Source organism: Cottoperca gobio, chromosome 4 (assembly GCF_900634415.1).
Source record: "Cottoperca gobio chromosome 4, fCotGob3.1, whole genome shotgun sequence".
In the NCBI taxonomy this organism is placed as follows: domain Eukaryota; kingdom Metazoa; phylum Chordata; class Actinopteri; order Perciformes; family Bovichtidae; genus Cottoperca; species Cottoperca gobio.
The window spans coordinates 15,797,883-15,822,882 of record NC_041358.1 but is presented as its reverse complement, the minus strand read 5'-3'; the positions used below and the strand labels follow the sequence as shown (position 1 = coordinate 15,822,882).

Below are 25,000 nucleotides of genomic sequence, written 5' to 3'. Positions count from 1 at the left end.
ATATATATATATATATATATATATATATATATATAGTATATTCATATATATAGTATATTCATATATATATATATATATAGTATATATATATATATATATAGTATATTCAACCCAATATACTATATATATATATATATATATATATATTAATTAATAATTAATATGTATAAATGCAATTATCTCTAGTACAGTACTTTATCCAACAAAATTAGTGTTTGTGACAGGCCTCTCTGTATGTTGAATAACTGAATTGATCAAACTGCAGATAGATTTTGTGCTTATCTTGAAACCCTTGTGTCACAGAAATGGGTTTGCACTCTGTGTGGCCAATAGGCTGATGACCGTTAACAGCATGTGTAATAACTGATTCATAATGACTGAGGCTGCTGATAATTTGCTGCTTGAGACAGATGGCAGCCTTGAATAGATTCCAGCCTCCCTCTGCTATTGGTCAGGCTCGGTTTCATATCACTACCTCCGGGTCAACCGGCAAAGCTCACTGCAGTGTTCAGAAGATACCTCAGTTTTATTCAGCTTCAGATTGTGTTCTGCATATTCCAAAATACTGTTATTTATTCTATTTATCTTCTTCAGCTGTTCAATAAGACACATTCAAATAGATCTGTGCTGGCACGTTCTTCTTTTCATAATTACTATTATTGCCTGTGTATTTAATTCATTATATAAACCATTTATTTATCTAAAAACATTTCTATAAAATAGATCTGTTCTGTGTTGGAGCAGGCGGCTATGGACCTCCGTTGACAGCAAGCCGCGGAACCCCCACACAGCCTCCGTCACCTTTCAACGCGTTCCTGGTCACGACCCCAGCGGGCGGCTTCGCTGCACCTCAGGGCTTCCCTCAGCAGGGCTACAGCACAGCACCTCAGTTTGGTCAGTAATACTAACACAGTCACTGGTTACACTTTGGTGTTGTTGTAACATCACTATAATGTACCTACAGGTAATAGAGCATAGGTATAAAGGTAACACTGTGAAACACACAGAGACAGAGCAAACTACATTATATCAGCAACACTGAAATGGGTGTGTAAAATGTGTAAGGTTTTCCAGTCAGCTTTGCTGTTGCTGTGGTCAGGGAGGAACCTCCTCCTTATCAGAGATGGACAGCATGACTCTTAGATACCCTGCATGAAATCTTGCTAAAAAGCCTGTTTGGGGATTATAACCTTCCAACTTCTTACAAAGCTAATATTGTAAATTGTGGACAGTAAAAAAAGCAGACCAAAACGATCGGTTACAAATGTATTGGACACAATTTAATTGGGCAGCTTATATTTATAAGAGACATGTGCATTTAAAACTTGTATTCATACCAACTAAAGTGAGAAGAGATTTGGTGGATTGATTAAGACATTGACTGGTAGTGGTTTTTGTGTGGTGATGTGATGTGGTTAACTAGAGTGACTAGACTTCTTGTGGAAGATGTTTTAGTCAGGGACACCTACACTTGGGCTTTTGTACTCGCACGTAATATACCATCTGTGATAAAGCAACGGTCAGAGATTATTTTATTACTCTCCAACAGGTTACAGTTTCGGCACACCCCAAGCAGACCAGTATGGTCCACAGGTTCCTCCTCCGCCCACCACTCCAGGAAGTGCACCTCTGGGCTTTGCCCCCGCCACCACACCAACTCAGGACATGAACAAAGCTCCAACTGGGCAGCCTGACTTCCCTTATAGCCAGTATGGTAAGAAAAGCAGTTTGCTGCCCTTTTCCCTCCCATTTGATTTTTGTATTCACCCCTTGGCCCTGCCCATCTCCCTGGATATTTAATTGGGTGCAACTACAGCTCATTAAGTCTACAACCCTTAGACAAGCAGGAGCTTGCTCTTGGTACCATTTAGCTTGAACTGCTCCACATGCATACATGCTTCTTGCATACATGAACTCCTCGGGCTCTGCCGTGAAGATTCTGCTGAAGTTTCCCCATACCCTGGAGTCTTCAGCAGTCATTTCTGTCAAGTTTTTCCTGCTCGGCTGTGGATTGGTAAACATATTGGTAGGTTTGAATTGGATCATCCTGCCTGGCAATGTTTTTTTGTTTTGCATTTTTATTTTATTTTTATTTTCAAAGGAGTGAAACCTTCTCCTGGCAGACTGTAAAAGACATTTGACGTGGTTCAATTATCCTTACCTTGTAATTATTCCCTCCCACACCTCCTTCTCTTCTTCCCTGTTGATGATTTTGGCTTCTTTTCCTGGTCTTGGCACGATAGCCATAGAAGAGCACCAGCATGACAGTATTACGCCTGTGAAGCCTTTTTTCTGGAATTAGGCATGTCCAACCTGCCAAGCTACCTCTCAAAAATGTCCATCAATGTATCACACTGGAGCTTTGCATGTTTGACCCGCTGCCTTTTGAATACATTGGTTAGATTGCATGAAAGTCCTTTTTTGACTAATGAAAGTATGTTTTACTTTCTGGCGAGTGTCTGTTGTGGTCTTTGAGCTGGATTGTGTTCAGCCAGGATAATTATTCCTCCTGGATCTCCACTGAGCCAGTAAATTCTTGGCAAACTTTCAGGCAGCGTGTAAGGACTTGAAAATAAGAAATTTCATCAAGTCACTTCTAGAAAATGATGTTCCTTTTATTCATTTCTGTGATTTAAAACAATTATGGTAGGTTGCTTCTCCAGTGACACACTTTAGACACATGCAGTCAGAGATACTTTGAAAACTACCCAGAATCCATGAAAAGGAACATGCTTCATTCAACATTCACCCATTCAGTCACATAAACACAGTTGGATGAGAGTCAGATGTTCATTCATTTTTTTTTGGCTGGCTGGTATTTTTCTTGGCTTACAGCTGCTTCACACTGCTAGATCTACATTTAAAGCATCATGTGATCGCTGTCAGTCATGACAGGTGCCCATCTTGTTCAGTGTTTCCTGCTTGTGCCCATCTTCCATCCAGCTTTTTGCATTTAGTGTGCGTTGCCTGTTCAAGGAGTAGTCAAAGTCAGTAGTAGCAACACAAAGTGCTTGTGAAATGACGCCGGTGATGTTGTGTACGCAAATCACACACCTGTACCATGAATATGGATATGACATTATTTACCTGTGTAATATTAGTAAACGTTTGACAAATCAAGCAAGTTTGGTTTCAGGTTAGGTTCGGCCTATGTGGAGTGAACACTGTGACATCTAAGATTTGACTGCTCAAGAGCAACTTATTTTACTCAACATTGTCCCTTCAGGATTATATTTTTTTCAAAAGTATAGCTCACCAATGGAGTTCGTTTTGGCAACTTTGGTATGTTAAAATGTCCTTGAATGATCCACCAAGGACTCATTTGGTCAGTGCTTTACAACTAGGACATAAAACAATGACGAAAAGTGACACAAAGATAAATCAAGTAAATTTCAAGTTGATCGTCAAAGCAGGCTGAAATGAATGGAGACCAATGGCATCTTGGAAGATAGGAAATCAATCTAGAAAGTTATGGCATCCTTTGGTAAATGTTTGGCAGCAATGTGACGTCTGCACAAGTCCTATTCTATGGACTAAAACAAGCAAAACCACTGCTTTGGTTGTTGTAGTTCCTGTTTCTAGTTGCTTCCCTCTTGTATTATTGGTAGGAAAACACATTTCTCGCTTTGGTTGCATCTTAACATATCATGCACATTTCACTAAATTTCACGAGGCCAGGCTGGCATGATTAAGAAGTCAGGCGAGCTAGCAGATAGCTCACACACTCACATTTTGTTTTGACTTCCAGATGAAGCTGAGCAGTTATGCCGCTCCAAGCGTAGATCAGTTACAGTAAATGAGTACAAATGTGCAGCTCTGTTAGCTCAGTAAGGGGGGGAACTATGTAAAGTAGTCAGCCAGCAGTATCTGGGTTCAGTCAACCTGGTCTCCTCATCTCCCTGATAGGCTTGGGTAACTACCTTCAGGACCCTTCTGCCTACGGACCAACGCGTCCTTCTCACAGTTATGGTCAGGATGAGCAGGGAGGATATAGTGCAGGTAGGTGCCAGCATCGTCTTCTCCAACCACAACAGTAGCATTTGTTCAGTACTGTAGTGTGTATAGAGCTGCAACATGGTTATTTTCTGCTTTTCTTTTGCTCTGTATTTTGCATGTACATATAAATTACTGTGTATACTCTTGTATAGTACAACACAGCCATGGACAGTCAGCTGAGTGGATTTGAAAGACATTTACATTGAAATTTGTCATTAGGAGCTCTAAGCAGTCATCTCCCTCCGCGGCTGTAGCTTTACTATACCAAGACTAACCATGTCCTCCTTTTTTGTCCACTCTCTCTGTCCGCATTGCTTTGCAGATTATACAAGGATGATCTAATTGTCAGAAAATTGGTTCATGGTTCAGTTGTCTCTATGCATCAGCAGTCCATTCACCCGTTGTTTTCCCCCCCATGTACTGTCTCCACATTATAGCTAAAGGCATGAGAAAGGAAGGAAGATTCAAAGAACGGACACGATGGCAGTACATTTTCCAATTTCTCTCTGTCGGGCGGTCCTGTTGGCGGCTCTCTGTTCTTCAGAGTTCTTATTTTTGTTCCATTCATGGAGCACTTTGAACACCCCAAAAGAAATGTGTTGTATTTTCTAACTTTTCCTGCCTGTTTTCTTCCTTTCTGTCTTTCTATCTATCTATTGTCTTTCCATTCCAGTTATTTATAACATCCCCCACTCACAGTATTATTAGTGATATTTTAAAGTCGGTGCTAACTGGATGTTACCAGGGCAGGAAAATAACCAGCATGATGCTGGGAAGATTAGGCTGCAGCTGGTTTTTATCTTCTCCCACCCATTTGGTCGCAAACCACTCATTTTTTATCGAACTTCATGTCTTTTTGGATCGGACAGTGGCTGGTAAATTGTGGGTTGTACCAGTCTTTTTTTTGGGGGGGGCAGATCAGTTTCCTTCCCTGGGTGTCACTTTGGTTCCCTTGTCTGTTTGCAGGGAGATGGTGCCATCCAGTGTCTGAATAGAAGAACATTGATCATCAAGAGAATCTAGATATTGTTTTCCTCAATGAAGCCCGCTTTATGTGATTTAATTTACCTGAAATTGTCACGTTTGTCTCTATACATTTTAACAGTTACACAATAAAGTTCAACACTAAAGGGCTCATTGAAGGATTACAGTATTTGAATCTAGAGGGAAAATCCACCATTAAACCTTTAAAGTCTTGACATGCTAAACAAAACATGCAATGCATATTTCATTTCTTGGTCCATTAAGTCGTTTGGTGTCACAGTTCATTTATGTACGTAGTTTTACAGCATTTGTTATTGTAGTCCATTAGACGTATTTCACCAAAAAAGAACTATTGGAATACACTGTAGTGAAAAGGTAACGGGTGGATTTTTCCTTGACATTAAAATGTTTTTTTAATGAGCCATACTTTTAAAGGAGTAAGGCTTCTCCTGAACAGCGTCTGTGACCCTGACATTAAAGTCCTCTTCTCTCCCTCCTGCTCTCTCCTCTCTGTCGTCCTCAGGGTACGGGCAGGACCTGACAGCCTTCAGCCACACCTTCGCAGACCCCAGCCAGCAGACGGCTTCGTACGGGGCTCCGACAGCACAGTCCGCCGCCGTCCCCCTGTCTGCCGCCACTGCGTTCGGCAGGGGGCAGAACCACAACGTACAGGGCTTTCACCCATATCGACGCTGACCACCACCTATGGGCAGGTCCGCTGTGTAAAGTTCAAAAACAAAAAAGAAGAAGTCAGGGAAATGTGTGTTCTCGCTAAAAAGCAAAACTGGAGTTCTGGATTGTTCTATGGGAATGTTGAATGCACACAGTTTGTGAAACGGAAACCTTTGATTCCAGTAAATTCAAAAGGGGTCTAAAGAAACCCAGGTTTTTTTTTTTTGCATAACTTTATGAACGTTCAGCAGAAAGAAGCTTTTATCCCCCACCCACCCCACCCCATGTTTTATAGTAGGACTAAACTACTTTGCAATAATTTTGATTGTCTGGTCAAACACTAGCACAGAGACTATATGTAAAGAGACTTGCATATAAATATGTATATTTATGGTGGACACAAATGAAAACAGGGTCTCAAGTTTCCTCAGCTTTAAATTCTAGGGAAAACATGTTTTTATTTTTCATTTGGTGGATTTTGTTTACTTTCTGAGCCTTTAAAGTTTGTTTAAAATGGAGATTATGAATATATATATATTATACACAAACTGTGCAATTTTTTAAAAAGAGAATTTTGTACTATAAATGTACACTTTGCTTGTTTTTTTATTTAAAGATGTAGACTTCCCTCAGGTGGCTCTTTTGGGTGCATTTTTTGCACTTACGCAAAAAGAAAAAAAGGACAAATTATTACAAAAATAAATGTTTTAAGGATACAGTGCTTGTCCCAGTTGTTTGTATTTGGTTGTGGATGTATTTGCTTATGTTGTTTTGTTGGAAGGCCTACAAACTAGAGCTGAAACAATTGGTTGATTAATTCATTATTAGATTGCTCTTTTTGATGATTGATTAATCGTTTCAGTAGTTTTCAAGCAAAAATGGCACAAAGAAAGTAGTTCCTGCACCTCAAATGTGAAAATGTGCTGCTTTTCTCTGTTTGATATCATTATAAATTAAATATCGTTGAGTTTTGGACTGGTGTTTAGACAAAACGACCTTAGTAGTTGTCACGTTTGGCTCTCAAAAACAAATGAGAATTTTTTCACTACTACGATTGATTGATAAACAGAGAAAATAATCGTCAGATTAATCGATAATGAAAATAATCATTATCTGCAGCATTAAGGTTAAAATAGGGTTAGGGTTTGGATCATTGATACATTTCTAAGATTAAATTAGGGTTTTACAAACTGAAGATAAGACCAGATATGTCTGAATGTCTTCTATTAATATGGTTTGATATTTCCACAGATTAGCATGAAGGTTATTTCTGCTGTAAACTTAAAAAAAAGAAATAAAACCGGTTTGTGCAAATAAATCAACGCAGATACGAACTTGACGGATCACATCCGGGTCACGTTTAATGTAACGTTTGATTTCACAAGCTATTTCCGTGTTAGCATATTAGCATTAAGCTACCTGCTCTCTGAGAAGTATTTCACTTCTTCAATTTATTCAGACTTTAATCGTTGTTTCCAACACGGGTATATCCGCGACAAAAAGAGAAGCTTTCAACCTTTTTTGGACAGAAAGTGTAAGCTAAAAAGGAATGAGTGTTTACTGTTTTGATTTGTTTCTGTTTTGGTACGTTAGCTAACGAGTGCTTGTTTAACGTTGATGGGCGGCTAACAGGCTAGCTCCAGGCAACGTAGAGTATACATAGAGGGTTTTAATTATTATATCGTAAATAATTAGTGTTTGTCAAGTATGATGGGGAGGACACACCCTGCCAGATGTTGTCTGTGTGGTGTGAAGCTGTCGGTCACTTGTGGACTTAAACTACCATCGCTGATATTTCAAAACGGAAATATTATTTATCCGTAACACATATTTGATGTTTTTGGTACATGGATGCTATAAAACATACAACATGTACAAACTGAGAGGGTTATGCCAGATTTATGTATTTGAACAAGGAGGAGGTATTTACATTCATATTTGATGAGTATATGATAAATATCCAAAAGTAAGGCTTGTTAATCGAAGTTATTGAAGTCACATATGACACTCAACTAAATGATGGTGATCAATTAAATATTAATACGAAGATCAGCACAAAACAGCGAAGTTGTTGTTGTTGGGCACTGACTGTGAGAATAAACTGGGACTTTTTCAATAGTGATTCAGCCTTTATCCAGTTAACGGAAGTTTGTTTTAGCTTTTGATTGAAACAGTGGTGGAAGAAGTACTCTGACCTTTTACTTAAGTAAAATATCAAAAGTATTAGCATCAACATGTACTTGAACTACCAAGAGTAAAACTATTCGTTAGGCATTAAAACCCATTTCATAATCATATTCACTATACTACTGGATTGTAATTACAGATGCTTGTGTTCATCACTTGAATGTTGCAGCTGGTAAAGGTTGGGCTGTAATTTGAATTACTTTATAATCTGCTGGGTAGCTTGAATTTTCCCCATGAGATCAATAGTTATCTTTATAATACATCATAACTGATTTGTTGATTATATTTTGTATGATTCATCTCAGCAAAGTAAATAGTAACTATAGCTGTCAAATAAATGAAATAAAGTACAATATTTCCCTCTAAAATGTAGTGGAGTAGAAGTATAAAGTAGCAAACAATTGAAATACTCAAGTAAAGTACAATTGTACCCAGTTACTTCCAACCACTGGATTCAAACATTTTGTGTTTGTTGTTTCACTGGGAAAAATGTTCACAGTAGTGTGAACAAAACAACTCTAATTTCCTATAAATCAAATATTTGAAAATACTTAGTGCTCAATCTCACTAGTTATTCTCAAATAACCTAATATTTATTCATGAAATCATCATCTAGTATAAAGATGTGCGAAAGTGCTTTTACTTTCAAACGCATGAAAACATAATTTATAAGACTACAAATCTTAAAGAAAGTGAATCAAACTGCAGTGAAGTAGAAAGCAAAAACTGATGTTTTAGTTATTTTATTAAAGAAAATCTAAACCCTCTTAATTGATTTCTCCGGAGCTTTTAACCCTGTCTCACGGCCTTCATCAGCGGATGGAGTTGGATCAGTTGTCATCACATCCTGTGATAGCAGGGGGTCGTATATTGGGAAGAATTAATGAATGAAAAATATCATTTTCAGACTCAATTTTAGTCATGTTTCATTGCATCATAATTCACTTGATAAGCTCATGTCAAATGTACAAGTATTACATTTGTTTGTGACCCATGAAGGGAGCTGCAGTCGTGTTTTCTGGGAAGCAGCTTCTGTAGAATGTGCACTTCATTTAGGCCCCAGGCAACAGAACAGTCTACAGTAAAATGTGGAGTGACAGTGTAACATTTGCCACAGTTATGACACCGACGTGTCAGCGTCGTGCAGCTGAGTCACACTCAGTGAGAATCCATATCAGGAACACACAGCTGGAAATGTGGCGATGGTCGGCTAAAGAACAGCATCTCCTCAATGAAGCAGCACAGAGACGTTTGCCCTGAACAGGGCCTTCACTTCAGTAACAGTTTCACTCTTGATAGCATGTGACCTTAGCTTAGGGCAAGGTCTAGGCTTTAACATTTCTAAATATTATATTGTCAGTTAGACCAGGTGATACCATGTAAAGGGTCTGACATTTGTTCAAATGTTCACCATCCTCACTTCTCATGTGTTTACCTCCCACAGGGTGTCAGGTCTGGTCCAGGGTCGTTGAACGGTTAATGCACAGAGTAAAGAGGCTGAAAATTGAAGACAAAACCGAAGACGCCCAGGAAAGGTATGGGACACTTTACCCCTCACGGCTGTCGATAACATATCTATTTAATTTTCATTCCTTTTGATTAAATTCCATTTTTTTTCTTTTTTTCTATAGTGCTGGGAACATGTTTTAATGAAATAAGGTTGTTTGTGTGCTGACTAAGATCTGAGGCATGTAGAATCAGTATCAGTAAATTATTATATGTTTTACTGTAATTCTATCTTATACATTTTTTATATTATTTTATTGTTGGGTATGCTGTTTTCTAATTTATTCCTTGTGCTTTTAGTAGTCGGATTTTATTTTTAAAAAATGTGTACAACCATGTGGTGAGGCTGTATTTTGGCACAGCGTTGTCTTGATTAAATGCTAAAGCTAGCACGCTAGTAATTATTACCCTCTTAACCATACTAGTGTAGCATGTTTCAATGCTTAAAGTAGCTAATTAGCACAATGTACAGCTGAGGCTGATGGGAAAGTCATTCAATGTTTGCATATTTGATTGTGAAGTGTACTATTTCAAGTAAAAATACTGACCTGCTGGTGGCGCAAAATTTCTCAGTCTGGACCAAAGTGTTGGGCTGATAAACTGACAGATCGCCATTGCCATCCATAGTTGAATGCTAATAGAAATAACATTTGAAGATCTCCTTAAGATGTTTTCGACCGCTTTTAACTAGATTATACAATTTAGAGATAGAGATAGAGATTTATGATTTAATAGGTAAATTAAACCGTCCTTAATCAAAGATTTACCCATATTTGGCATTTTGCTAGTGTTATTTTCCCATTGGGATTTACTGTAGATGTATCTGATCAGTCTGAGTGTCTGTCCACAGGGTCAGAAAGGCACTGTCAGGCATGACGGGGGTGGACGAGCTCTCTGACAGCACAGAGGTGGTGGAAATGGATGACGTGAATCCCAATAAGTTCCAAGTGGAGACGCAAACCTGGGATGGCCTGAGAAAGATCATCCACAACAGCCACAAGAACACACGCGTGGTTATCAACAAAGCGCCACACGACTTCCAGTTTATTCAGAAGGACGAGACAAATCCGCATTCACACCGCATCTACTACCTTGGTGAGCTTGGGGACAGAAGGCAGGCTCCTAAATTAGTGCTAATTCTAATGTCATTTTCTACAATACATGTAAAAAGAAGAAGACTGAAACACAGCTGAGATAAGCTGCTTTTAGCGGGCGCTGCCTTGTTGGCCTGCAGATTGACTTGCTTCCTTGCAGTCTTTTTGAAAGGTAGCATGCTTCTGTGAATAATATGCTGGTGAGTCAGAGTTGCCAGCCCGCAACTATTTTTCAACCTGATTTGATATCCACTAAGCTGCAGTGGATCAAGTCGGTTTGTGCTGGAGAAAACCCTAAACTAGGAACAGCATTTTGCTTTGAGGCCATTTTTCTGCAGCTGTAGTGCACAGAAGCTCTGCAAAATGGTTGCTGCTCTTTCCTGCCCTGCTTCAAGCAGTTGGTTGTAGTGTGTGATATCATTTCCAGAGCTGTGTCAAGTGTTGTAATGTGCTCTACATAGAGTCTGTAAGACCTGTACCCATGGTAGCCTTGTTGTTGACTATACAAGCGTTTCTGCTCTCACAGGAATGCCTTACGCCAGCAGGGATAATGCTTTACTGTACTCAGACATTCCCAAGAAGATCCGCAAAGATGCTCTATTGGTTTTGTCATGGAAACCGATGCTGGATCGCTTTCAGGTGAGAAGGATTCTTTGTCCACTCTTTTTGACACTTTAATGTGATTGAGCCAATCCAGATAAAAAAGAAGAATATTATTGTTTAGAGGATGATTAAGAACCACTCCTTTCATAATCTTAACGGAATACTTCACCACCAAAATGACCATAAAAGGTTTTTAGCGAAAATGCATGTGTTTGGGAAGTAGTGAGCATACAACTGGATAAATGCGACTCTATATTCTGCAAGTTGTGTGAGACTTTGTAAACAGTTTTGATATAGTTTTGCTGTCGTTAAAAACAAAACGCAGGTAACACCGTGTGAGTAATTAATACAAATGGTCATTTTGTGGTTGAAGGATTCCTTTTTAAAACTACTGTTGTAAATCTCCCCCTAAAGACAAAACAAGCGTGACCACTTGATTTCATAAACTCAAGTTGTTCCTGCTGAAAAGATAAGAGGGTTCTATTGTTATATTATATTGTTACAGAGGAAATCTGTTTAATTCAGTATGGTAGTGTTTTCTTACCGTTTGTTTGTTTTCCATGCCCTGAACAAACTCTTTGACCTCGCTCGGCCTGCATTATCACAATGTGTGTCCTCCTGTTACCCCTGACCTCAGGCCAGCCCTCACCACGGGGGCTTCTCGCGGGAGGAGGAGCTGCTGCGGGAAAGGAAACGTTTGGGGGTGTCCGGCATCACTTCCTATGATTACCACCGACCCAGCGGCCTCATGCTGTTCCAGGCCAACAGCAGCCTGTACTACTGCCGCGACGGTGGAAACAACACTTTCACTGTGAGTTAAAGGACAGTGAAGTAAGACTTTCATTGCCATGCAGCGCAGTGAATAATGACTAAGGTTGCTAAATAGGTCAATGCCTCAACAATTCTCAACTTTTGGTCCTTTTAACAAGAAACCTTACAGAAATGCCAAAGATATACTTAATTTAGAAACTTTGCTTTATTATTACATAGTTTCTCCACCAGAGAGCACTGGCAAGTTTATTCTTCAATTGTAAAATGTCCCTCTCAGAACATACCGTGATCACAATTACAGTTAGTTATTTTAATTGTTAAAACATTTTCTTTCCATAAAATGTCAGAAAATAGTGAAAAATACACCCGAGCCAGAAGTACATCTTCAGACGTGATGTCCTGTCCGACCAACAAAACACAACAATATTTAGTATACGATCATAGAAGAAAATCTTCACATTATAAAAGCTTGAACCCGTATATTTAGCTAATTAGCAATTTAATTAATTATAGAAATTACTGCCGGTAAATCTTAGATATTATATATATATTTTAAGTAACTCTGAAATGTAACTATTGAACTTAAAAACACTAGAAGAGAAAATGAGTGCATATTATTAAAGACAAAGTGTAAAACAGCAGCTGTGACATTTAGATGTCCTCCAACCTCTTTGTGTATTTGTTCAGACTGCTCCCATGCAGCCTGTCGAGATTAAGAGCCAGAGTACAGGCACACGCATGGACCCCAAGATCTGCCCTGGGGACCCCAACTTCATCGGCTTCATCAACAACAACGACATTTGGGTGACCAGCATTGAGACGGGTGAAGAGAGGAGGCTCACCTTCTGCCACAAAGGTCAGAATAGAGACGGTCAGATGTTCCTGAAGGGTCTTACCTGGTACTCTTTGTACAAGTTTTTTACACAATGGTTTTATTTTTCTCTGTATTCATGTAGGTATTGATAACCCAAAAGAGGACCCCAAATCTGCCGGTGTAGCTACTTTTGTCACGCAGGAAGAGTTTGACCGTTTCACCGGATACTGGTGGTCACCATCTGCTCGTGATGGTGAGTGAGAAATAGATTGTTGTCGTAGTTTTCTTAGCAAAGAGGCTTATTATAAACAATCATCAAACAAATGAAGATGGATTATTATATTCTTAAATAACAAAAATGTATTAATTTGAGTCTTTGTGTAGTTTGTTCCAGAGGAAAAGCTTTCAAAATGATTTTGATACCTTGTAGTTTTCTCCTGTAAGTAAAAACGTCTCTGACTGGTTTCACTGGTCTCTCTCTGGTTCAGAATCAGATGGTGGTAAGACTCTGCAGGTTCTGTACGAGGAGGTCGACGAGTCTGAGGTCGAGATCATTCATGTTCCATCTCCAGCTTTGGAAGAGCGCAAGACCGATGTCTACAGATACCCACGCGCAGGTATACAGACACACACACACACAAACACTAAAGAGGCTTCTGGTTTTGGCTACATCCACACTAATGTGTTTTAGTTTTAAAACGCACAAGCTTTGTTACGTTAACATGTAATGTCAACACTACTCCTGCGTTGCAAAGCCCCTACAAGACTTACAAAACTCTGGAAATTCATTTTAGTCTGAACAAGCAGAAATGGAGACCTATTGAAAACAATTACACGGACACCCACAATCGCTTCCTATTGTGTACAATATGGACGTGGTCTCCATGACGTCACCCATTGGTTTTCATCTTTGCCATCTTTGCAGTGACGACACAGCCTACCTCCAGCCTAATCCAAAAATATGTGGATCTACAGTGGAGTTGAGGCTGGCACGGGTGACGCAGCAGAGCAGGCAGCTGTTGGCTAGCAACCTGTGACAGCAACCACCTGTCACTCAAAGCGGCCACACCGTTAATTATGCATAACTTTAAGCCTTAATATAATTTAAACGGGTAAGATATATACAAATTCACCCCTGTTGTCTTGAAGGGGGGTATAAGCTATAGATATCAAAACCAGGCTGTAAACATTGTGGCTGTAAAGTTTGACATTTTAACATTCATTTCTGAAACGGTGCTACAATCCTAGTGAGCGGATATTGTTTTAAAACAAAAAAAAATTAGAGTGGATGTACACTTACTCTATAAAATATGTAATGCACATTAAGAAAGACAAGAAAACGGCTCCAGAGAGCTACTACACGTCAACAACTCCACAGGGCACCTTTTTCAAACTCTGTGCATGCATGCTGTGTAGCTCAGTCTGTACAGCGTGACACTTATAACTCCATACTTCTGTTAATATCGCAAAGGTTTCCTGTGTGTTTTGTATTGTTGGTACGTAGCTCAGTTTTATTTTGTCTCCAGGCAGCAAGAATCCCGATATTACTCTCAAAATAGCAGAAATCAGGACAGACAATCTCGGCAAAGTAAGTGCTTATTCTGTGCCACACAACTTTAATAGTTCACCAGAAAGTTCTTCAGAAAGATGTTCAAATACCAGCTTGTTGTTGTTTCTCCCTCAGATAATCAGCACACAGGAGAAGGAGTTGCCTGTTCCCTTCACCAGCCTGTTCCCTGGGGCCGAATATATCACAAGAGCTGGATGGACAAAAGATGGCCGATAGTAAGTTTATGTTTCTATAAAAGGTAGAATTTAGATTTTAGATGTACCACCCGTAATGTTAAAACTTTGCCAAGCTCCAAAATCCAGAATTGAGTAATATGATGGTGTCCGTATGCTGCACATGCCTCACAGTTCTTCCTCTCTCTGTGTGTCAGTGCATGGGCGGTCATGATGGATCGACGGCAGCAGCGTCTCCAGCTGGTCCTGCTGCCTCCAGCGCTCTTCGTCCCTACACATCAGGACGAGGCCAGCAGGCAGGAGAGCCTGAAGGCCCTCGAAGACTCCGTCCAGCCCTTCATCATCTACCAGGAGACCAGCGACATCTGGATCAATGTAAGATTAGGCTACACTAACATTATCAGTGTTAAAGTCTACTATTTGTAGAATGAGATTCCAGTGCTGGCTGCGTAGTAGTGATGCGCACTGTTGAGCTTACTAGAAATGTTCATAGGTCAAAAAATGACTAAGCATTGTTTGGAGTAAGTTATTAATAAAGTTTTACTAAAATAGCTCAGCTTTCAGTGGGAAAAACACATCATGACTGCCTATTTGTCTTCCAGGTCCACGACATCTTCCATCCATTAGTCCAAACCAGTGATGATGAGATCAGCTTTATTACAGTAAATGAATCAAAAACAGGTTTCTGCCACCTGTATAAGATCACCACGATGTTACAGCGGGGCAGCTACAACTGGGCCAACGGCTACACACCCTCTGAAGGTAACACCTTATTTTCATTTTATACATTTCGATTTGGTTTATACATGTATAAGCCCTAAGGTTATTTTTTTCCAGTTTCAGACTTTCTATTCAGTTTGAATAAATGATTTAGTTTCAGTTTAGTTTTGAGTAATCCGATGTCTGTTGTAGTTTTTATTTCAACAAAGATCATTGACTAATTTCAACACTACTGTGTGTCCATGAGGTACCACAGGCCGAAGGGCTATATCTTTTACAATGATTTATGCCATGCAATGAGAAACTGCTTGTATTAGGGTGAAGCCATTTAATGTTGCCTGTGTTGACAAAGTGTATCCACTTATCTCCGCTTCTCTCTCTCCAGATGATTTCAGGTGTCCGGTCAAAGAGGAGGTGACGGTAACCAGTGGGGAGTGGGAGGTGCTGGCCAATCACGGAGCGAAGGTAAAGCCTCGCCCACATAAGTGTATCCAGAGCAACACTAAATAAACACGCTGTCCATACGCTGCATGATGTGCAGAGTTAACGGTTCTACGGGCTCCTGCAACAGGAAATAGAAATAAATTAGATTACATACTTACTGTAGACATAAGCCCTTAATATATCACATACTCATAATTGTCAGTGTGAAAAATATGACAAAAGTTATATAAGATGAGATGGAACTTTATTAATTTCGCAGAAATTACAACATAACTATAAAAAAGAAAAGAGTAATACATATAAAATAAGTATAACAAGTAATACTAACACCAGTAAATAGCAATAAGAGTAAGATACATTGAGTCAAATAAGAAAGTAAATGCTTTGCATTGAATCAGAAGCTGCACTGAATCCTGTTTTAGGCTTCATATACATTTAATCCAGAAAAAATAAAACCATCAAAAGCAACATATGAATAAGAACAAATGATAAAAGGAATACGACGGGTAATATGACGGCAACTGAGGCAAATTAATGAAGACGACTTCCAAACAAAATGTTTGTATTTGTTCTTGTTTGTTTCTTAAAATGAACAAACTGTTTCTTGCTCTGTGGTGTTTGTGCAGCGGTCGTCCAGTCCTCAGATTTGGGTGGACGAGGCAGCAAAGCAGGTTTACTTCCAGGGAACCAAAGACTCTCCGCTGGAGCATCACCTTTATGTCGTGAGCTACAACTCGCCGGGTCAAATCGTCCGACTCACCAAACCTGGCTTCTCCCACAGCTGCTCAGTGAGCCAGGTATGTAACGCACGCACGCAAAAAGAAAGATCTTGCAATCATCTTTCAAAACCTCCTGAGTATAACCTTTAAAAAGAGTCAGTTTGTGTTGTGGATTTGTTTTCCTCCATGGGTTTCAGCAGAAATATAAATTGTTGGGATGATGTTTAAACCGGTTGTGTTTTTCTTTTCTTTTTTTCTTACAGACCTTTGACCTGTTTGTCAGCCATTACAGCAGCTTGACCACAGCACCCTGTGTGCACATCTACAAGCTGCAGGGCTCAGACGACGAACCGCTGCTCAAAGAACCTCAGTTCTGGGCGAGCATGATGGAGTCCTCCGGTACTGAAAACAGATTAAATGTTGTCTGGCAGCTGTGAAAGTTTCTCTTTAACTACAGCGTTTAAGATGACGCTCATATCCAGTGATTTTAAATATTTAAATATATATAATATATAAGTATATTCTCACTACATGACAGCTCACCAACACAACAAGACTTCCCAGACTTCACACAGAAATAGAAAAGTCGGCATAGTACAAATATCTACCTATGAAATAAAAATATTTAATGTAATATTACAGCCAGGGATTTCAAAAAATAACGCAGTGATACAACATCTTTACTTATTGTATATATCTGCATATCAGGGGTTTTCCACTGGAAATCACTTATTCAGGACCAAATATCCACCAGAAGTGATGGGGCTATATTAATACTACACACAATCAAAATGTAGTCAATACTTTTTCAAAATAAAGATTGTTCGTTATGTAAACAAATAAATACATTTGAGTACTGTACAACATTCAGCAACAACTATTCACATGAATACATGCGTCTCAGATGTTCAGTACACATTTCAAGCCAATCCAGTGAAAAATACAAACACTTAATGTCATGACTAAAAACGTGTTTGGATTAAAGCTCCAGGACGTTTCACATTAATTCTCTCAAGAAAATGCACGACATGAACTTGGAGGTCTTGTAGAGTTGGTATAGAATGAACCTTATGTTAAACCAGTATATAAATATACATTTTTGTTTCTATTTCCCCCCCCAGGTTTCCCATTGGACTACACTCCTCCAGAGATCTTTAGCTTCATAGGGAAGTCGGGCTTCGAGCTGTACGGCATGTTGTACAAACCTAAGAACCTCGTCCCCGGCAGGAAGCATCCCACGGTCGTCTTTGTCTACGGCGGTCCGCAGGTTTGATCTCCTGCGCTGTCGCATTATATTTATATAGTTATGTAGAATTAAACAAGTACTAAGTAAGTAAGTAAGTAAGTAACTGATAAAAGTTATGTACTTAAGTAGGAATTTGAAAGCAATACTTTTACTTGTAATGGAGTTGTTGTGTTGGTACTTTTGTTTTGTTGACCAAATGTTTTTCTTTCTTCCAGGTCCAGTTAGTGAATAACTCGTATAAAGGAGTGAAGTACCTGCGGCTGAGCACGCTGGCGTCTCTGGGCTACGTTGTGCTGGTCATCGATGGACGAGGCTCCTGTCAGCGCGGACTCAAATTTGAAGGAGCCGTGAAGGACAAAATGGTAGTTAACACACAAATCATCTGTCTGCTTCAGGACAAACTCATGCAGTGACAATTTCGTTAACAAAAACTGTGACTAAATGTGTTCGTCAAAGACGCCATTAAACACCAACTGTGACCGTACCAACGTGCAATAATGTTGATGAAAAAAGTCAAGATAACTCTCTGTTCTTCTCCAGGGTCAGGTGGAGATTGAAGACCAGGTGGAGGGTTTGCACTACGTAGCTGACAAGTACAAGTTTGTGGACCTGAGTCGTGTTGCCATCCACGGCTGGTCGTACGGAGGCTTCCTCTCCCTCATGGGCCTCATCCACAAACCTGACATATTCAAGGTCAAAGCCACTAAGTTTTACAGTTTAACAGAAGGTTTAATGGAAATGTACGCAGTTGTGGGACTTAATCCTGTGGAGAACTTTTAACTCTCATAGTTACTTTATTTACTATTTAACATTTCAACTGCAGTATAAATTACTTAAATTGTTGAATGTTTTTTTGTCTTTTCTGTTTTTGCACTCGCCTGTATTAAAAGTGCTATACAAATGCATTTTGATTGATTGTGTTTGACTTCCTGTTTGTTTTTTGTTAGGTTGCCATTGCAGGAGCTCCAGTGACGTTGTGGATGGCCTACGACACCGGCTACACAGAGCGATATTTGGACACGCCTGAGAAAAACCAGAAGGGATACGAGGCTTGTTCCGTCGCCCTGCACGTCGACAAACTCCCCAATGAGTGAGAGCTGTCATTTTTAAAAACACATGCTCTAAAGAACTTACATTAAGTTACTATGTCCACAATCGATTTGTTGCAAACGCCCACTATATAATGCAATATTATGCTGTACATTCTGCCGTTAATCTTTTGTCTAACAACACGGCTGGTTTCTACAGTTGGTGACAAAATACTGCAGATTGCACTTCATTTGTAGGTTCATGTTTAAGTATTTAGGGGTCAAAGTGTTCCTGTTAGCTGGAGCATCAGTTATATTTACTCCTACATGTGTATGTGTGAACAGCACGAGCAAAAAAACTAAGAACTCCATCTTTCTGTTAAACACAGGCCCAACAGACTGCTCATCCTGCACGGGTTTCTAGATGAGAACGTGCACTTTTTCCACACAAACTTCTTGGTGTCTCAACTCATCCGGGCAGGAAAACCATACAGCCTGCAGGTAAGAGGATTTACCCGTTTACACTGACTTAAGTGAAGACTGTGGGGAAGATGTGAAACTGAGTTTGTATGGATTCTTTCAAAAAGTCTGAAGAAGTCAAAACTCCAGTAACGCATTACAAAGCACATTTAAGTGAGAGTATTACAATGTTGGGTCTCTTTTGTGAACTAATGAACTAAAGCAAGACAGCAGCTCGGAGGAAGGTGCAAGACTTCAGCAGGTTTTACAGTATTTCAATCCAAGATAGGCTTTGAAAAAATTGTACTTGATTATCTCCTGCTAATCGAGAAAAGCAAATCTACAAACCTGGATACCAACTACTGACATCATGCATCATATAGTTTGATCAAATAGTAAAAGGGGGATATAAAATATGAAACATTTAACCATCCAGCTCATCCTGTTTGTTCTTTTTCTGTTTTTCCAGGTTTATCCCAACGAGCGACACAGCATCCGATGTCCAGAGTCTGGAGAACATTACGAGATTACGCTGCTGCACTTCCTCCAGCAGAACCTCTGATAAGCCTTTCCGCACACTGACCTTCCCTTCCTCGCTTCCCAACCTCCTCTCCTTGTCTCCTCTCTTTCCCTTTCTTCCATTTATTTAAACCTGCATCACCTTTTACTCGATTTTAAGATTGCAAGCTATGCCAAACCTCATCACACCTCAAGAGTTGTTCGTCAGTCTTAAAGGTGCCGAAGCTTTTTAGCATCAATAAATCATTACAAGATTGATAATTAGATTTTAGTATCATTACCATAAATGAGACTATCACTGAGAGAAAGGAGTCTTGTAGTCTTAACACTGTATTTTACAGTGGCTTTAAGCCCCAAAACATGCAGAGGGCGCCGTTCGGCCAGACAAACAGGTCTGAAGCTTTCTGAGATTGGGGTGATGACAGACGGTGGAACAAAAACCATCACAATGTGACTGATGTTTAAAATGCTGCTTGTTGCACTATTAACGGAACTTTTGTCAGCAATGCAAAAAGTGCAGAAGTGGACCTGCCACGCTCAGTTTTCTCTTTTTGTTTTTTGTGCCATTCCTTTTTTTTATTGAACTCACACTTTGTTCTGAACACTTTGTTGAACCGACTGATAAAGTTATTGTTTTTCTATGTCTGTGAATAAACACTGGAGTGAAGTTAGTTATTGTAAAGCTCTGTAAGAGCATACAAGTAAGCTCTTACCCCCCCCCCCCCTTGTCGTGTAGTCTGTGCCCTCATGTGCCATCATAGACTTTTTATGTTTTGTGCCACACTTTGGCAGATCTACAAGAAGAAAAAAAAGTCACAGCTCACCTTTTTATTGTGCAGTGTTAAAAAAAATATTTTTATGGATTCTCATGCATTCATAAAAGTTTAAATTATGTAGCGACCTGTTGCTGTTTCACTCACTCACTTGCTCTAATTTTTTTCCCGGGGAGCTTCTTTCTCTTCTTCTGCTGCTGAGGACTTTTGCACATATTACGTATATTTGCCTTGGTGCCAACAAACTGACTTATAAGATGATGTATGAAACAACTGTTGGCAGTCTGAGGTGCCTTGCTCGTATAGTATATATCAGGGAATCTGTCTGAGGACCTACAAGAACAAAATGCCTTGTTACGTGTGTCTGATGACCATCTGTAAGATGAGCTACCATGACCAGTTCATGGTGAAATGTACTCTCAGATATTGAAGAAATAAACAGAAGTGAACAATCTTTTTCAAAGTCTTGTCACTAAATGAAATGTATTCTTTTGATAGAAAGGACATTTCATAGGAAATGAAACAGAATTAAAGAGATGAAATCAAATTCAATGAATAAGCCAGGTTCAGAAACAAAATGCAAATATTTTGTCAGGATGATCGAGAAAGATGAGCAGAACTCGTCAAAGTTACTATCCCAAAATCATACATTTACCTGAAAGAGCTGTAAAATCTGTACTACACATGACTCTCCATCTTCAGACCCCAATTCAAAAAGGGGGAAAAACACAAACCCTAAACAACAATATGAATGATGTCGATGCAGCTGGTATTTTGTTGTTTAGAGTTTTAGAGAAAAGCAGCAGCAAGACTTTGTCAGAAAAGTAAAACCGAAGATATATATTTTCTACAGTGCACAAAGGTTAAACAGACACAAGAGGACACATCCCATTTATAACAAAGTGAAAATCTGTTCATCTGCATATTAAAATTAGAGAGAGAGACTAAATGTATTGTTGTTCATTGAACACAAAATCTAAACTTTGTGTGTTTCCCCAGCAGGGAGCAGTAGTTTCAAAATAATCCTGGTCAACCCTTCACAACTCATGAGATGTTTAGCAAACAGTACACTATGGGCCAACAGTGTTTCCCCTGGGTTTACGAGATGAGGCCGGTCCGTGCGGGGCGTGGCGGGTGCGTGGCGCTCCATTTTTTACTTTTTTGCACTTGGTAGTTCTATAATTATATATATATATATATATACATATATATATATATGATAGATTATTTATATATATATGATTATTTATATATATATATATATATATATATATATATGATTATTTATATATGTATGATTATTTATATATATATATGATTATATATAATTATTTATATATATATATATATATCATATATATATTATATATTTATTATATATATATATTAATTATATATATATAAGTATATATATATAATATATATGATTATATATATATATATATGATTTATATATAATTATATATGATATATATATATATATATATATATGATTATCTATATATATGATATATATATTTATATAATATATATAAATATATATAATATATATTATATTATATATCTTATATTCTATATATATATATAATCTATTTATAATATTATGATTATATATATATCTATAATTATATATATAATGATCATAATTAATTATATCTAATATATGATTATATAATTTTAGATACTATATATATATCTATATGTCTATATATATAAGTGTATATCTATTGAATTTATAAAATAATAGATGTGTAATATATGCTTATATTTAATATATGTATATGATTATATATATATGATTATATATAATATATATGATTATTATATATATATATATATCATATATATAATCATATACATTATATATATATATATATATATATATGTATATGTATAATCATGTATTGAATTAAAGTTTGTGGTTTAATTTGAACTCCTATAGCGACTCATTATAAATGTATGATGACATGCTTTAGTCATGTTAAGGTGTTATACATAAAACCGTCATTTTAAGAACTCAAGTGTAAAATATTATTTTTTTATGATTTCTCATTTTATTGAGAAGCTGCTGTGTGTTCATTGTGTTTGCGTGCTGTTACACCTTCAAGCATGATCAAAGAGGCAGGATTTGTTAAACATTTGAAAAGCTTTATTTTCATCAACTTCCTATAAATTAAATGTAAGAAGTTTAAAGTGTATAAATGTAAAAGATATCACAAAGTATATTTTAAAGTAGAAGTATTTCAAATACATACAGTAAGTATTACAAAATAAGATTAAGAAGCCCTTACAAAGGGGAATAAACAACCGTCAATATGACCGAGTGATGTTATGGCACAGCATAGAAATATCTCATGATCCAGCGCATGATAGATCATTAACTAGCGTTAAGTACAGTCGAGTCTGCTTATTGCTTTATTGTGACGGGCGCCATCTTCAGAAGAGTCGTCTTAACGGAGTTGTCTTGTCCCTTTGTGGACGTCCAAAACATCCCTTGTCTTCTCTTCACGCTCGGCCTTCTCAGATATCTGCCGTTGAGGTTTGACTCACCACAACTACTGAACCACCAACCACCTGCAACAAAGAGAGCGTTTTTATAAAAACCTTTAGATTCATTTCTCCTGGTACTAAGCCACTCAGACAGTTTGTATGTGTCGAGGTTTCTTACCTGAGAGCAGTTCAGCACAGTTGACGTCTGCAGCGAGATCGTTGTCTTTGTCGGCTGTGGAAAAGGGAAGACCAGTCTTTCCCGTGGTCATTATATTCTCTTGAACCCCGGACGAAGACTCCGGCTCCAGGTGGAGAGCGAACTTCTTCTCTTCTCCGTCAAGTTGGAGTAGATAACGAGCGTCGTGCTGCTGCTCTCCTCCCCGACCAGAGAGCTCCACCTGCAGGACGTAGCGGCCTTGTTTGGAGAGCGAGTGGACGTTTTCCAAGCCCAACCAAAACTCACCTGAGGGGACGAGAAATGTTAAGATTAATTTTCTCCTCCGAGGTTTAGTGATGCAGATATTTAAAGAACTTGTTTGAGCCAAGTTTCTCACCATTCAGGCTGCCGAAGCCTTTCTTATAGCTTTCCCACAGCTGGTTGAAGCTCTGGGATCCATCTTGACGTTTCTGGATGACGGTCCATCCACCTTCTGCAGAGAGAGAGAGAGAGAGAAAAGATTGAGCTATGGAAGATCATAACACATAAAATACTTCCAAGTTTTAATGTATTCACACTCTATTGAAGAAGTTTACTCTTTGTCGACCAAAATGTGCGAGCCGTTTACATTTCTTAGGGATCATATAACTGATATGTGAAACTCTTTGAACTAAAATGTTCCTCTTAGTAGGGCTCTGTGCTCTGTGATTTAATCCGTTGAGACAGGTGTATTTTTAGACCAAAGGTTGCCTCGCTCAGCCTTCAGCAGTGGTTAGGGAAAGTTCCCGTTTGACTCACCTGAAGTCATTTCACAGAGGACGTTGAAGGGTTGGGAACTCTCTGGTTGGATCGTGTAGACGCCGCTGGCTCGCTGCCCTCGTACAAACAGATCGTGACAATCTCTGGCCAAACCTGAGAAACCAGAACACAGAAAACTCGGATCAGATCATTGAGGCAGCAGTGCCAGGAAATTAAATTCAGTACATGTGTAGAAGTTGTTGATGAATCTTTGCTTTTATGTCACACACTTGCTGCTTTTGTAAACTGCTTTCCTTGTCGTATGAACATACAGTACAGTAGGTGTGATTTAAAAGCTGCTGTCCTCATTTTCTCCTGATCTTTGGACTGTATGTGAGCCGCTCTGCCAGCAAGTCAAGTATTATAAATCCAGGTGCAAAGGTGAAGTTTTTTTGTTCTTATGTCACTTTAGGATAAATGAATAGCTCCTGTATCTGCACAGAGCTGTCCATCCTGTAAATCCTCTCTCTTGCTCCAAATTGTCGCAAACTGAATGCGTTTGCTTGGGTTTTTATTTAATTTAATGGGATCTGTAGATGTGTGTTTCACCTCTAAATACTTGTATGTATTTGTTTGTATATCTTAAGTACTCAAGGAGGAATACCGTAAGATAACTTACTAGTTAATTATTCTAAGGTGTATCAAGTTTTCAGCCTTTAAAAGGTCAAACCTCCCACACCGTCTACTGGTAAAAGTCTTTTCAATTTCATCAATCATTTAGATTTTTTTCATCCCCTCAGGGAGACTTTGTCTCAATTAAACCTTTTTAACAGTTTGTTATCTTACCTGATGCGTCTCTTTTCTGCACTGTTGGCTCTCCCCTCGGTGCCATCCCTTCATCTCTCCGTCTGTGTGATTTTACTCTCTTATGTGCAACCTGGTGGATCACAGAGCAGGGTCAATAAACTGTAATGTCTCACTTACATTAATCTTGTTCACACTAAGGTAATCTTTTGGTCAGAGGGATCATCCTGCAGGTCACAGTTTTGTTCTCTCTCAGCAGCTGAATCATGCGAGCTGTATATTTTCATGTGGTTTGACTCACCTTGCTCTGCAGTGTTTGCAGGTGCAGACTCTGCTTCTCCAATTTGTCTTGTTGCTGCTGGATCTTCTCCACCAGCTGGTCAATGCGTCTGTTCTGAGCGGCCACCAGTCTCTGGAAAAATAAAACGTCTTTTGTTTTAGCTTTTGTTTCAAATATAACATCCCTCTCTCTAAGACGGAGGTATTTAGATAGGAAACTATTTTACAGACTTCTGTAAGATTGATTTTTCTAT

The 25,000-nt window shown here is 38.7% G+C and overlaps 3 protein-coding genes across 7 annotated transcripts in view; 2 read left to right on the top strand and 1 right to left on the bottom strand.

Annotated features, from left to right (window-relative positions):
- The window catches only part of dazap1 (DAZ associated protein 1), a 21,441-nt gene extending 15,071 nt beyond the window's left edge, over positions 1-6,370 (top strand). For 2 of the 4 annotated variants that reach the window (XM_029429747.1, XM_029429745.1), the window contains exons 10-12: positions 724-894; positions 1,550-1,714; positions 5,504-6,370. In XM_029429747.1, the coding sequence (XP_029285607.1) occupies positions 724-894; positions 1,550-1,714; positions 5,504-5,676 (509 nt within the window). In that variant the 3' untranslated portion in view covers positions 5,677-6,370. Of the gene's footprint in view, positions 1-723; positions 895-1,549; positions 1,727-3,861; positions 4,000-5,503 lie in introns of all 4 variants that reach the window. The other 2 variants (XM_029429749.1, XM_029429748.1) reach the window with 2 other exon arrangements.
- A 643-nt stretch (positions 6,371-7,013) lies between these two features.
- LOC115006874 (dipeptidyl peptidase 9-like) lies at positions 7,014-20,734 on the top strand. 2 transcript variants are annotated; one of them, XM_029429464.1, is made up of 21 exons: positions 7,014-7,186; positions 9,284-9,374; positions 10,196-10,440; positions 10,966-11,078; positions 11,680-11,853; positions 12,501-12,669; positions 12,770-12,880; positions 13,116-13,244; positions 14,154-14,215; positions 14,312-14,412; positions 14,568-14,745; positions 14,973-15,132; positions 15,476-15,555; positions 16,161-16,331; positions 16,517-16,652; positions 17,375-17,520; positions 17,715-17,861; positions 18,040-18,192; positions 18,447-18,589; positions 18,917-19,028; positions 19,456-20,734. In XM_029429464.1, the coding sequence occupies exons 2-21, from the start codon at positions 9,319-9,321 to the stop codon at positions 19,546-19,548; spliced, it is 2,679 nt and encodes an 892-aa protein (XP_029285324.1). In that variant the 5' UTR covers positions 7,014-7,186; positions 9,284-9,318; the 3' UTR covers positions 19,549-20,734. The 2 variants fall into 2 exon arrangements, with proteins under 2 accessions (XP_029285324.1, XP_029285323.1); XM_029429463.1 differs by lacking the exon at positions 7,014-7,186 and adding an exon at positions 9,027-9,116.
- Positions 20,735-22,411: 1,677 nt separating this feature from the next.
- Positions 22,412-25,000, bottom strand: part of LOC115006875 (angiopoietin-related protein 4-like) — a 3,219-nt gene continuing 630 nt past the window's right edge. The window contains exons 2-7 of the mRNA XM_029429465.1: positions 24,769-24,879; positions 24,510-24,600; positions 23,724-23,837; positions 23,323-23,418; positions 22,947-23,231; positions 22,412-22,852 (exon numbers count right to left, since the gene is read on the bottom strand). Coding sequence (XP_029285325.1) covers positions 22,686-22,852; positions 22,947-23,231; positions 23,323-23,418; positions 23,724-23,837; positions 24,510-24,600; positions 24,769-24,879 — 864 coding nt within the window. The 3' untranslated portion in view covers positions 22,412-22,685. The remainder of the gene's footprint in view (positions 22,853-22,946; positions 23,232-23,322; positions 23,419-23,723; positions 23,838-24,509; positions 24,601-24,768; positions 24,880-25,000) is intronic.

Bases quoted from the DNA above. Each gene is read 5' to 3' on its own strand.
- LOC115006874 (XM_029429463.1), top strand. From the start codon at position 9,071: ATGAAGCAGCACAGAGACGTTTGCCCTGAACAGGGCCTTCACTTCA. The intron at 11,079-11,679 runs GTGAGAAGGATT...CCCTGACCTCAG, and splicing joins CGATGCTGGATCGCTTTCAG to GCCAGCCCTCACCACGGGGG. The intron at 14,216-14,311 runs GTAAGTGCTTAT...TTTCTCCCTCAG, and splicing joins GGACAGACAATCTCGGCAAA to ATAATCAGCACACAGGAGAA.